General features: G+C 35.5%; 1 protein-coding gene across 1 annotated transcript in view; it reads left to right on the forward strand.

Moving 5' to 3' along the window:
- VWA8 (von Willebrand factor A domain containing 8) overlaps window positions 1-13,724 on the forward strand; it is a 185,190-nt gene that overhangs the window by 41,873 nt on the left and 129,593 nt on the right. Inside the window, exons 9-12 of the mRNA XM_051778665.1 lie at window positions 1,575-1,679; window positions 6,860-6,991; window positions 8,272-8,406; window positions 8,487-8,564. Of these exons, the coding sequence (XP_051634625.1) occupies window positions 1,575-1,679; window positions 6,860-6,991; window positions 8,272-8,406; window positions 8,487-8,564 (450 nt within the window). The remainder of the gene's footprint in view (window positions 1-1,574; window positions 1,680-6,859; window positions 6,992-8,271; window positions 8,407-8,486; window positions 8,565-13,724) is intronic.

Consider the following 13,724-nt stretch of genomic DNA (forward strand, 5'->3'; position numbering starts at 1 on the left):
TTTTGCATTAGAGAATGTAAACTATCATTGTATGACAGTGTCTTTTTTAGGTAGATGAAAACTGTTTCTTTTAGAATTAGTTTTAATCACTTGGTTTTCTAAGCTGACTGTTCTCAGTGATTACTAGCTACAGCATTTTTCCTTCATGTGCTGGGTCAGTGCCATCCTCTGCTTCTAGCTTGGCTGGTTTAACTGTTTAAAAGTGTGGAGGGAAGGAGGGAATGTATTGTAGCGAGTAGTTTCTTATCTTCTGTCATGGATTCACACAGTCCTAAAACATATATCTTGGCTTGAAAACTCCTGCCTGCTGAAAAGGAGAATTTTTTAATAGGATCCTGTTCTGAAAAGGCTAATTTTATACACGCCATTGTAATTATTATTCATTTGAGATAATGTGGACAAATTACATGGTATGTCTTTATATATAGACGGAAGGCTTTTAAAATGCAATAAAGGGCTCCCTGATCCTTGAAGCAGTACATTTACTACAGTGCATTAAATGGTTTATTTTTACAGGTTTTTTTTTTAATGTGGAACATTATAAATAATATAAATCTATTACTGCTTATAAATATAAATTGAATTACACATTTCATAGAGTATGCGTCTCCTGGTTTCATTTCCAAGGAACTTTCTTTCAGTAATGTAAATCCAAGTGTGTAACTGAAAATCAGTTGGTTTCATTTGAATTATAATATTCACTTTGATGAAGGCTTAAAAAGATAGTGCCAGCCCAGTGACTGTTTTTCACTAGTGTTACACACAAGTAGTCCTTAAATATTTGCAAGTCGTTATTGAAGCAAACAATCAATACTTAACTTAGGGGGTTTGAAACCCTTTTTTCATACCACAAAAGGCTTTATGCATAGTTTCTTGAGTAGTCATAAATTCATTTCTCTTTCTTTCTGTTACTGCAGCAAAATAATAAAATCTTCATCTAGTTCGCAGCACCTGACAGAAGAGTTAGTACTTAAAACTAACAACTTTTAAAAAAGTAAAAAAGCCCTTTGTTTTCAATTTTGTATAGAAAGTGGAAGCATACTTAGTAACTTACTTCAAAACAGAACAGTTTTAGTCAAGCTGCTCAGAAATGTCTATGCACAGATTTGGTAAATAGAACCTGTACAATATAATAGAATCAAAATTAAATCTTCTAAATTTCTGTGAATGTACACATCATTGTGTACACAAGTAGATCCTTACTGTAATACAGATTTCTTGTCATACTGATTCTTTTCTAGTGAAACTCAGTTACTGGTAGTGGGATTTATCTCTCTTGGCCATATATGTCTTTTGGTATCTGAGCCCATCACCATAACTTCCATTTATGCACAGGAAAGAAAATAAATTTTAGGACATAGTTCTTCTAATCTGCTATGGACGTTTACATTACATTGAATTACACCTGAGAAATTTCTGTTTTGACAATTAATTGAGTACTGTTTATAGTGGTCATTGTATATTGCCCTTACAGTCTTATTTTAATTTCAAAGCTATGTAAGATTTTTTGTTTAATGGCCGGTGACAGAATGAGCCTATAATTTTTTTAATTTATATTTTTAAATTTGAATTAGGATTCCTTTCCTATGATGTCAGTCCAGCATGTTATTGACCGACTTTACCCCTATAATATTTTCCTTGGAAAGGAAGGCAGGACTGCAGTCAAAGACATGTTAAAAGTAAGTATTGCATTTACTTTTAGTAAGTATTGTAATTCCAGGGAGTGATGGATTATGGCAGTAGTTCTTTGACTAATGTTACTTTGCTACTTTTGCATAAAAAAGAAATTTAAAGTAAACTAAATGGCTACATTATTGCTGATGCTTAAAATCTTCATCATAGTATTTTTTAAAACCTTCATAAGCTAGTAAATTTTGTTATAGTGAAAGGTGAAGCCTCTAGGTTGTCTGGAATATTTAGACCTCAGTTAAAGGCTCCAGAAGAATCCTCATTATATAATAAGTGGTTAATTAACTTGAAAGTAGCTGCTTATATGGTTAAAGTAGTCAAATTCTTAAAAAACACCTCTGGCATTTGACTTTTAAGAGAAGATACTAAAAGGGCTATAGATATGACATGCACAAAATACATTCAGTATAGCATAATTGTAGATTATAATGGTCTATGGATTTGTTTGGTGTTACCCTTTTTTTGCTTGTTGTTGGTCAGATCTGTTTTGTTGGTTTATTGATGTTTGGTAATAGCTGACAAAGTCTAATTACGCTGGGTTATTCCACTTATTCTTTTAAAGCATAAGCACGGTGTCTGCTTTCTTTCATTTTTTAATACGTTATAGGAGTTATGGGTGTTGTTGAATATTAGCATTCACAGCTTAGATCATCTTACCCAGCTCTTTCGGTGCTAAAAATTAGATGTTATTTGAATGTGCGTATTTGGAAATAACCAACTTTGTAGCTAACTAGTGAATTTTTGGTTTCCCTAAAACCAAGCTTATGTGTCAGGGAAATGTTTCTAGCCCATCCCTGCTGACACATCCCCCCTCCATATACTGCCTTTTTGCTTTGGAGTTCAGTCCTCTATTCCGTGTGTAACTAGGCTGCTCTTCTACTTGTCTTCTTGAGTTTTGGTATGGACAGTCCTTCCATTTGAAGGACATTGTCCTTAATGAGCTGCTAGCTTTTCTGAACTGTCAAAGGTGACTCCTGTGGGGTCTTTTCTATTACTTCTCTGAAGAAGCCAATATGGCCTCAAATCCAGTATCTGAAGTCATTTGTCACTTGCCTTCATCACTGCCCCTCAGGATTTTGAATTCCATTATTTCATAGTTGCTACAACCAAGGCTGTGATTGATTGCCACATCCGTGACCAACTGTTCCTTGTTTGTGTATAGTGGGAGCTGTCTGTGCATCACCCCTCCCTAGCCAGTGCAGTGCCTGTGCTGAGACATTATTCCAAGCAGCCTCAGAAATCTAGATTAACTCTGCGGAGAAAGACCTGAGAGCCCTAGTGGACAACAAGCTATCCATGAACCAGCAGTGTGCCCTTGTGGCCAAGAAAGCCACTGGTATTCTTGGGTGCATTAGGAAAACCATTGCCAGCAGCTCGAGGGAGGTCATCCTACCCCTCTACTCTACAGGGGAGGCTACATCTGGAGTATTGTGTCCAGTTCTGGGCTCCTCAGTGCAAGAGAGACATGGAGCTCCTGGAGTGGGTTCAGCAAAGGGCAATAAGAGAGCATCTCTTATGAAACCTGGCCTGCTTAGCTTCGAGAAGAGATGACTGAGTGGGGACCTCATCCATGTCTCTAAGTATCTGAAGGGAGGGTGTCAAGAGGATGGAACCAGGCTTTTCTCCGTGGTGCTAAACAACAGAACAAGAGTTAACAGGAAGAAACTGATGCACAGGAAGCTCCACCTGAACATGGGGAAGAACTTCTTACCTGTGCAGGTGACTGAGCAGTGGAACAGATTGCCCAGAGAGGTTGTGGAGCCTCCCTCATTGGTGATATTCAAGAACCATCTAACACAGTCCCATGCAATGTACTCTAGGATGACCCTGCTGGAGCTGGGAGGTTGGATCAGGTGACCTACGTGGTCCCTTCCAACCTGACTCCTTCTGTGATTCTGTGCCACACTGTGTTGCCCATCCACCACAGTTCAGGGTAATTGAAGTTGCCCATAAGAACCTTCATCTGTGTGAAAATAGACTTCTATCTGTTAGTAGAACAGTAACAGGCTTTTTTAAAACTGGTCATCTTCATTTAGATTGAGTTTGGTGGCTCATAAGAGACTCCAACTTTTTGATAGTTATTTCTTCCTTGTCGCATAAACTTGCAGTATTTTACTGAAAGTCATTGGATATTTTGGGTTTGCTCTTTTTAATTCTCACATACCTGTACCTCTTTGAACGAGTAGGCAACACCCACTTTTTGGACTTTTGTACAGTTTAATCAGGAGAATCTTTCCACAAGATTTTAGAGATAGCATATAGATCAGATTTGTCTTAATAAATGAGCAAGTCTATTTTAGCCTGTATCCAAGCTTTTAACTTCATTCTAAGGCCCTAGAATTTTTCTTCACTTTTTTCATGTTTTGATTAATTCTGTGTTTACTGTCTTGATCTTGTATCAAATAAAGCTTTTTTGTTCCTTTTACCTATTTTTCTATTACTTGCTCACCCACTTTAATCTTACCTGACCTCCTCCTCAGAAACTGTTTCCTTGCCTTGCAGTGGGGAATCTTCACATTACGTAGGCACTCTCACAGAGAGTGGCCTAATAGCTCAGAAAACTGGAATCTTATTTCTTGTGTAGACAAGAATAATCCTTCTTCAGAAGAATTCTATTCACTTCTCAGGTATTTCTTTTGCAAATTTTGTTCCAAGGAAGGATTTGTTTCTCTCTTGCTCCTTCCAAAGTATTTTATAATCTTTAGGGGTTTGTGTTAATGGATGCTGCTGGTGCCAATACATACCACTGTAGTGGAATCTGTCAGACTTCATCTATCTATCCATCCCATCTTGCACTTGCAGTTCATATTTTGCTTCTTGTGAAGCAGTTCAGTTCTCTTATTATTTGGTAAATTCTCTTTCCTTCCCATGCAGAGAATCTTCCAGCCTTTGGATGCCTCTTTTGAATAACTTAGCTGCCTTGTGGGTTCAGCAGAGTGGTCATCTGCAACTACTACTCATTTAAACTCTCTGTTCCTTTGACCAGCTGGATTGCCAGTGTATTCCTTGCAATTTCCATTTTGAGACATTACCAATCATTAGATACTTCCAAGTAGTCAGAATTCTTGTTTCATTTTTTTCTAATTATTACAGTTTGCCTTTTCTCACATGTTTCTAAGCATGCAGAATGTGGCCTGACGATTAAGGACTGCCAAACCACTTCCTTGGTTTTTGGTGGTTAGTCTATTCTTTTTGCTTTTCTTTTGAGTCTCAGTCAATGAGACTGCCCACTTCTCATGGGAGTATCTCATACTCCAGTATCTCCCAAGCTTTCTAATACTGAATGTATTTCAAGCCACAAATATTATTCGTTTGAAGCTATCAGCTTGAATATTTTGTAGAGGAAGTTGTTTCTGGCTCAGCAGAGGTATATTTAATGTGTTGTACATCCATTTCATACCACTCTGATTCCATATCTGCCTATCATAATTCTAAATGAAGAACTGCGTCAAAGAGATCTGTCTTGCTGTGAAAACCACAGACAGTTTTGTTTGCTGGTCCTGTTCAGATGTAAGTGTGGTCACTTGTTTAATTACTACAGTATTCAGTTCAGCAGCATCTATGTGGTTACATGTGATGAATTCAAATTGTACAAATTCAGTAAGATGAATTTAAGTTATATAAATTCAGTAACATTCTGCACATAGACAGTCCTTTTTCACTGTCCTGACTTAGGGTCTAAAATGCTGGCTACAGAACCCTCAACAACAACAAACAAAAAACCCCCACCAAAACAAAAAACTCCAACCAAACAAAAAAACACTGTAGAAATTTTACGCTCCCAAGACCTTTGTATACAAGGTCTGCCGATGCTGTCTCCAAATCTTTGTTATTTGATGCAGAGCCTGCTGGTGCAGATAATTTTCTTACTCACTCACAGTTATTTTCTTGCATTGGTAAGGGATTTTAGCGTACAAGCAGTTTGCAATTTTGTGTATGAGCGCCTTTGACTCTATCCAAAATGCTATTAACTTTGTAAGAATATTGTAATTTCCTAATGAAGATAAGACTGAGAACATCTGGTAGTTCCTTTCACAAAATCCTAATTGGAGCATTTCTTAGAAGCATAGTTTGAGATACTACTCAGTAGACATTCCTATCCTCTTTTGTTGTTTAAGCATTTAATGGTATCAGAAGTAGACTCAGCTGTTACAATAAGAATATAATTGGGCACAGCCCTTTACTAAAGCATATTTATCTTAAATACATGTTTAAACATAAAATTTTAGTAGGGTTTTGTTCCAGAAAGGGAATTTATGAAGTGATGAAGAGCAAAAGTGTTTGTAAAAACCCATCTCAGTTTTCTTTCTAAACTTTAATCAGCAGTGCTATGAAGCCTAGTAGTAATAAAACTACATGTTTTTTAATAATTACTTTACATTAGTGACTTCTGTTTAAAAAATTTTTTTTCTAAGAATTCTAAGGGGTTGGATAATATTCCTTTTTCTCTTGTTTACTCAGCTTTCGCTCTGTTGAATAAAATGACTCTATGAATTCAGTAGTTTTGGTTATTAGGGGTTTTGTGCATAAACTCCCCAGTATGACTCTCCTTCCCCAACATTTTTGGATGGTTTCCATGCTTTCTATGTACAGCACAAAATAAGAGAGTATAATGCTCAAAAGAGGATTGAGAAGACAAATGTCCCATTTTATGTCCTTGATATACCAGAACATGCTGAAGGCTTAGTTTGTACAGGTTGTCCTCAGTTTTCATTGTATAAGGCAGCTGTGAGGCTAAGTAAACGTCATGTTTGGTGGTTATTTTTATTGGTAGTCAGATGTTTAAATCTGCAATTGGTTATAATGACCTGCAAAGATAGGTGATCTATTATTACACTTGCTAAAGGCAATCATTCGTTTCTCATGTTGTTTTGGACTGTCAGATTAAGACTTGGCAAAGTCACCATGTGACAGTTTCACTTTACATCTGTCACTACAGTCTCACTAAGTAGATGGTGTACAATCTCTTTGCCTTGGTTTTAAATGTAAAATACATAGGCCATCAAAAATGTGATCACAGGTATGTAAAGTAAAAGTTGAAGTAAAGTAAGTGGATTTAGGACTTCACAAACAATTCATTGTGAACTTCTGGTATTGCTTTGGAAGGAACAGTTTGAAAAACCAGAAAGTTGTATTCAGTAACTAATTTCCTCACCTCTTAATTCTACAGCGTTTTGAGCTTCAAGATTCAGAAAACCACTTGATTCCCAGAAAGATTACTAAAGTAGAAAGTGTACATGGAAACAAACCCTTCAAAGCTGATGTAACTGTCCAAATTGGTGAAAAAGAAGTGACATTCCAGGTATGAATTTATATTCATCAAACCATAATATGTTTTTAAAAATCAGTAACTTGTTTTCATCAAGAATTTGACACTTACACTTGATACTGAAAGTAATTTGAATTTTTTTTAATACATGATATTTACTGGAAATGCATTTAGATATTGGAATATTAGTTTATGAATGTACAAGATTTTATTTCTAGATAAACTCATACCTCCATGTGAATCATTGCAGTTTGGATAAAAAAAAAAGCCTCTGAATTTCTTTTTTCTTTTAGTTGGATTAGAATAGCAGAGAGTACTTATGATGCTCTTGATGCTGCTTTCGCTTTTTCTTTTAGTAAAAACAATAGTCTGTCTTTGTTTACACTTCAAATAAAATCTAATGAGTGCTTAGTAATGTTCAGACACAGGATGTTGAAAAAGTGGAACAAAGTAATCACATCAAATATGATTAATTTGAGTTTCTTCCAATGAAGTTTATGACCTGCTAGGGAGTGAAATAAGTTCTTATTCAGGAAACAGATGCTGATCTGAGAATTTGAAGTTAATGTTGAAATTGGAGGGTCTAGAGAGTCTGTAAAGGTGAATTAGTGTGAGTCAGAGAGATCACAGTAACATTGGTGAGGAATATCCTCAGAGAGTTTGTACCATGACAAAGTTAAAAGGGGAACAACAGCAAATGGGAATTTTTCAGGAAAAGGTGAATCTGTAGGAATCTGGTTCAACTCTTTTCTGAGGCAAAGATTTTTGTTTTCATTTGACATATAGGTGATGCCTTCTGAAAGTATGTCTACAGAATGTCTCTGGGAACAGGAGGGCATAAGAAGTTTGCAGATGAAACAGTTATCAGACTAGAACAGGAAGTGGAAACAGAGCAAGTGCCTTAATGTGGTGAAACTCTCCAAGGTTCTGGTCAAAGTAGCTCCTTCAGATTTTCACAATACTAATTGCTCTTTCTCTTCTGTGTTTCTCTGATGAGCAGTGAATATTGGGTTTTTTTATTTTGTCTCTAGCACAAAAAGCCTAAAGTTCTTCACAGACCCCAAAGGTGCAATTGAATTGATTCACATTTTGTTAATCTTTTTCATGAAGTGTAGACAAAGGAGATGTGAAGGACTTTGTCTATCAGAAATTATATGATTAAATTTTGTGACAGTGACGATTCCAAGTTTGATGGATGACAATTATCAACAAAATATTACAGTAGTTTTGGACAAGTGTCACCTAGTCTACACAAAGCCTAGCATTATCATGGTGTAGCTTATTTAGGATTATGATTCTTTTTTTTCTTATAGGTTCCAGCTGGAACTGGACTGTTAAAAAATCATCCTCGATCAGATACTTTCATAAGGACTTCCAGCCATAATCAACTGTTGGCAGAAATGATGCAATCCCATATGGTTAAAGATATGTGCTTAATTGGAGGAAAAGTAAGAATTTAAATTTCAATTCTCCCCCTTTCCTCATGATCCTTAGAATATAATCTAATTCTTATTTTTTTACTTTTTAGGGCTGTGGCAAAACTGTTATTGCTAAGGAGTTTGCTGATATACTAGGATATAGCATAGAACCTATCATGCTTTACCAGGTAAGGAAACTATCTGCTGATGATCATGCTTTAAATATGATCTCAAGTATAATACACAGACCTTGATTCTTTGTGTATCCTGTTCTTCTCAATCAGTGACTTTAAAAGCTGCAGCTATGTTCATAAAACGTAGGTTAAAACATGGGTTAAAACAATAAAGGAAGCAAAGATTTCAATGATAGCAAAGTCTTCTGATTATTATAGAGCATTTTTTACACTCTGTGTTAGAATGCTCAAGTCTCTTCTTACTGCAGGCCAAAATAGAGGGAGTACAGTGCAGCAATATAGATAGTACAATGTTATTACATATAAACTGATCCTGATACTGCTTTCCTTCAATTTTATTGAGTTCATTGTGAATGTAAAAGAGATAATCTAAGTAAAATGTATAGTGAATCATCTAACACAATGGTCTTTCTTCTCGCCACAGAGAACTGACAACTCATTCTGTGCTTTGGCATTCAATGTTGTAAAGAAAACTTTGTCTTTTGTGTCTTCTCCTTTTTGGATTTTTTTTTTTCCATTTTGAAGTATGTTTCCTGCCTTTGGGTCAGAGTAGTGACCACTGTAGTTCATGCATGTTGAATGCCTCTGGAAGACCTTTTGCAGTTCCTTTTTTGTTCTTGGTCCATATACCATTTAATCTTATAATGAAATTCTGCAATATCAGCACAATTTTTATATAGTTATGGCAGATAATTTCTTTTTGGTATTAAGAATGCACCATGGGGTTTATGTTTCTGGGGAATTTTTTAAAAGTTATTCTTCATGTAACATAGGCTTAATCTATCTTTGGTTTTTTTATGTGTCTCCTCTGTCAAGATATCCTAATATCCTCTTATATGGTTTTTTTTTCTGATGTGCAAGATGTGGAATTTTAATCAATATTATAAATTCAGTGCCTTTTCTTTTTTTATATTTATGTTTAATCTGATTACAATTGTGGTGGGACTGCGTTGCAGTAGAGATTAGAAGTTGAAGTTCCATGTGTAAAAATATTGCATCCTAGAAATGAAAAACAAGGACTGGTGTTTAAATGTAATATATACATATTGTATTCAATGAATATTAACTTCATTATTCATAGATACTATAGCAAACAGACAGTAGTCTTCCATCCTTAACCTAATTGATGCTAATTTATTTATGTTGTGTCTTAGTACAAGCGTGGCTTTCAAGATAAATTTGGGGTGAAGTGTGTGCTAACATAGTTTGAGACATGCACAGGCAGTTGACATAGTTGCCTTAAAATTTAGCTGCATTTTTCATGTGAAAAGACATTTACAGTAATTTAAAAAGTAAGGGCAGTGTGAATGTTTTTACTGAGTAAATTGTAAAGTTTTTATTAAAAAAGATTAACATAGAAGTAGTAGTAGTAGTGGTTCCGGGGGATTAGACATGTAGAATAATAAGGGAAAGAAGATTTTGGAGTTGTCTGTTGTCTTGGAGTATGATAAACAAGGCACAGCAGGGCTGCTGTACATTTAGGGTTTTTCCCTTGTATTTCATCTGAACAGTGCTTCAGACTTTCTCACACCACTGGAGGTGTTGAGTTTTTTTGCAAACCCAAGCTCTGTCATAGCCAAGCCATGTCATAGCCAGTGACCGCTCAGTACATGTTTGGAAAGAACTGTCTGTCTTAGACTGTAATACACTCTAACCTCATGGCATAAACTGAAAATTACAAGATTTAAAAGTAGAATTCATTAATTTGCTAGCTTTTCACGCAGAGAGAGATCAAGTGTAAGGCTTTCTCCACAACCGTGAGGAATGGAAACATTCAGATAAAATATGAAGTCAAGAGTCTCGTATGGCCTTTTGAGTCAAAATACACCAAATATCACAGGATTTACAATTGTGAGTGATAATTGGCAATGCTGCAGGGAAACATTAACATCAGATTTAATGCAGTATATTGGTCTCTTTCTTCCGTCCTTCTCTGCTTTACATTTTTCCCAGACAGCATGGAGACCTCCAAAGGAAGAAATGGCAGTGGTGTCTGATTTGGAAGTATAATGGCGTGTGGGGAGAGGCACTGACAGAAATGGGTGATGAGGCTGAAGGGTTGAAATAGAAAAAAAGTGAGAGAATATAGAAAAGACAAATACTGATGATGATGATGATGATGATGAAAAAAGGCAGTCTATTTTATGCTTTCTTGCACTGTTGAGAACCTCCCCAGACAGGATCCCACTGCTTTTCCTTCCCCCTATATGGCTTCAGATGATAAGGGCACAGACTTTGAAACTCTATCTGCGTAGCTGGAGTCAGACAGATGACTTCTGCCCTTTTCTAATGCTTTAACTTTACATGGTCAGGTGCGAGCAGATTTGGGTTCCAAAGCTACATATCCTCATCAATGCAATGTTACATTTGTAGTAATATACTTGGATTCCCAGCAGCACCTATTATCTTTTGTATAGTGGTCTACTAAGATAAATGTATAGTTTCTGAGCCAGAACTGTGTGTCCAGCCAGTATGCGTACTTCTCTCTGTACTTGTCACTGTAAACATATTTTTAAATCATCCCAGGAAAATAGCTTTTGCAGCTTGACAAACCTGCTAAAGGACAAACACACCCTAACCCTGGATTTGTTGCACACAATATTGGGTATTCACCAGCAAAATAGACAATTATTTGGTTAAAAACATGGCCACTGTTTTTCAACTTCCTACCTTTAATTAGTATGGCTGTGATGAATATGAGCAGAAGACTTCCTTTTTGGAGGCATATGAGCAGAACTGACAGTGGAACTATTTGTTTAGTAAACATCTTTCTTTCAAAGGGATCTGTAATTCCTACAAAAATGAAATCTAGGCAAAGGATTTGAAGTATTTCCCACGGAAGTAACCTTTTGTTTCAGTTTCACCAGGGTTTGATCAAGTTCAAAGGGCAAAGGAGTTTTACAGAGAGGCTTTTGGTGATACCAGACAATATCACTGAAGCAAACAAATGACTGTGAGCTGCTTGTTCACTATAAATTCCTGTGTAGCCAAGTCAACGTGAGATCCACATGTGTAGATGTTTCCTAATATGTAATATGTTACATAAACTCAATAGTTTTTACAAGGAGCAGTGTATAAAAATACTATTGAATGCATCTGAGCTATAAATAGAATTTCCAAATGCATTTGTTTTTCTCAAAATATGTAATAACGTATCAGGGGCTTTGCATAGCAAAGTAATAGGATAATTTAATGACAACAGGTGTTAAGTTCATATACTAATTCAGCAATGAAGACTATGAAAAGTTTGATAATGCTGTAAATCTAGCATTTTTTTTCTACTTTGATTCAAAAGAGCATCTTTTTGTTTCTTTTTTTTTCAGAGAGACATCATATTGTCCTAAATCCATTTCAAAAATTAAGGAGGTTTTTATTTGTCCTGTGGTTCATTTTTATTTTCCAGTGATTTCTGCAGGCACAAAAATGAGTAGTGGGGCACTTACCCTGGGTCTGAGGCAATAGCACTGTTTTTCTTCAGGCTCTGTGAAGAAATGAATTCTTGGATTTTTTTATATATGTATGATCTTTACTTTTAATATTTGCTTCATCATTCTTTGCATCTGAAGTTGGTTTAAGGGTTTGAAAAGTGTGAAAAGGCCTATCTCTATATATTGATTTCGTAAAAAAACCCAACTCTAAAAGCTTTTATGTTGTGAGATGAGAATCAAATTTACCTAAACCAAACCTTTTGAGAACCTAGATCATCATATACTAATAGCTGGCTCAGAGAACAGTTCCTGTCTCATTTGTGATATCTGACATCAGTATACAGATTTCTCATTATATGCAATTCCGTGTAGGCAAATTGCTGAGAAAGGAAACTCATCCTGATTAGGAAAGGTTTGTTTTTAATTTGTCTCTTAATGCAGATAAGCAACAGCAGATAAGGAGCAGCAGCCAGCTAGTTCTTTGTGGACTGTATCTAAGGAACTTTTAGTTTAAATAGCATAAAATATAAGATTTTCTCCTCCCAGAGTTTCAGAGGAAAAAAAAGTAACAGTCAGACTTATAACAGTTTTCCAGCAACTTGCTCCTTTTCTTCTGCAGCAAAAACAGTCTTTTAAGCACATCACTAGTGTTTGTGTACTGAGATGTTTTCGTTTCTAGGACTTTTTTTATTTGTATGACCTCATAATTTTTCTTTACAAAATCCTTCCAATTTTGTATTTGAGAAAGACTAACAAATGATGAGTCCAAGTTGGCGTGAAAAGCAGGAAACTTAGATTTTTCACCTCATAATTGCCAAGAACATGATTAGTACTGTGAGCCATGAAGAATGCCTAGGTTGGAGGCTTGTATTGGTATAGCTGCTAAAAGGGAATGGAACAGAAGTTACCCTACTTGTTTTCTCTCCTAAACGTCCTTTTTCCCCCCCGAATACAAGCTATTTTAGAAAATAAACAATGCAGTGTAAACCGCTTAAGTTACAATGACTGTTACAAATTAAAATAAGCTTTTTGTTTATATGGCAATATATTGTTGCCATTGCTTTGTCCAAAATAAGAGGCAAAATTAATTCTTATTCTCCCCTCCAAAGGGAGGCATTTTTCAGTATTAGAGTATTATAAGACTATTTTTAATATCACAGATGAAATTATTTGAATAAAATTTATTAAAAATTGGGTAAGAGTGAATAAATAAAAACAATAAGTCACCTGGCAAGTACTTAGCCATAAAATAAGTCCTTTACAAAAACTGCAGGTGTTAGCAACGATATTTCTTTTAATGTGTCCCTAAATTGAATAATATTCAACCATTTAAATCACAATATAAATATTCATTTTATATTTCAGAAAATATCTTGCAGCAAAATACACTTCTGAGTTTATCTCCAGAAAATTAATGCATGGTTCTCAAGTGTTGTTGGAATTAGAGATGGACATGCTATATAGCATACTAGGCTCTCAGTCAATTCATATTCTATGCTGTTTCATTTCTCTAGAGATGAAATAGTTCTCTGAATTATAAAACGTGTGTTAGTTAATTATTCAGTTACAGCATTTACTAGCTGCAGAATGCAGTTCTTATGCAAGTCCTGAAAACACAGGATTGATAAAAATGTTTCATATTATAGTTTTAGTCTAATTAATAGAAAAGAGCAAACACAGCAGTAAAACGACAGAAATGCAACAATAAATATATGGTGTGGTTTTG

This window comes from Manacus candei, unplaced genomic scaffold (genome assembly GCF_025592945.1).
Source record: "Manacus candei isolate 608988 ecotype Guabito, Panama unplaced genomic scaffold, ASM2559294v1 h1tg000014l, whole genome shotgun sequence".
Classification (NCBI taxonomy): Eukaryota; Metazoa; Chordata; class Aves; order Passeriformes; family Pipridae; genus Manacus; species Manacus candei.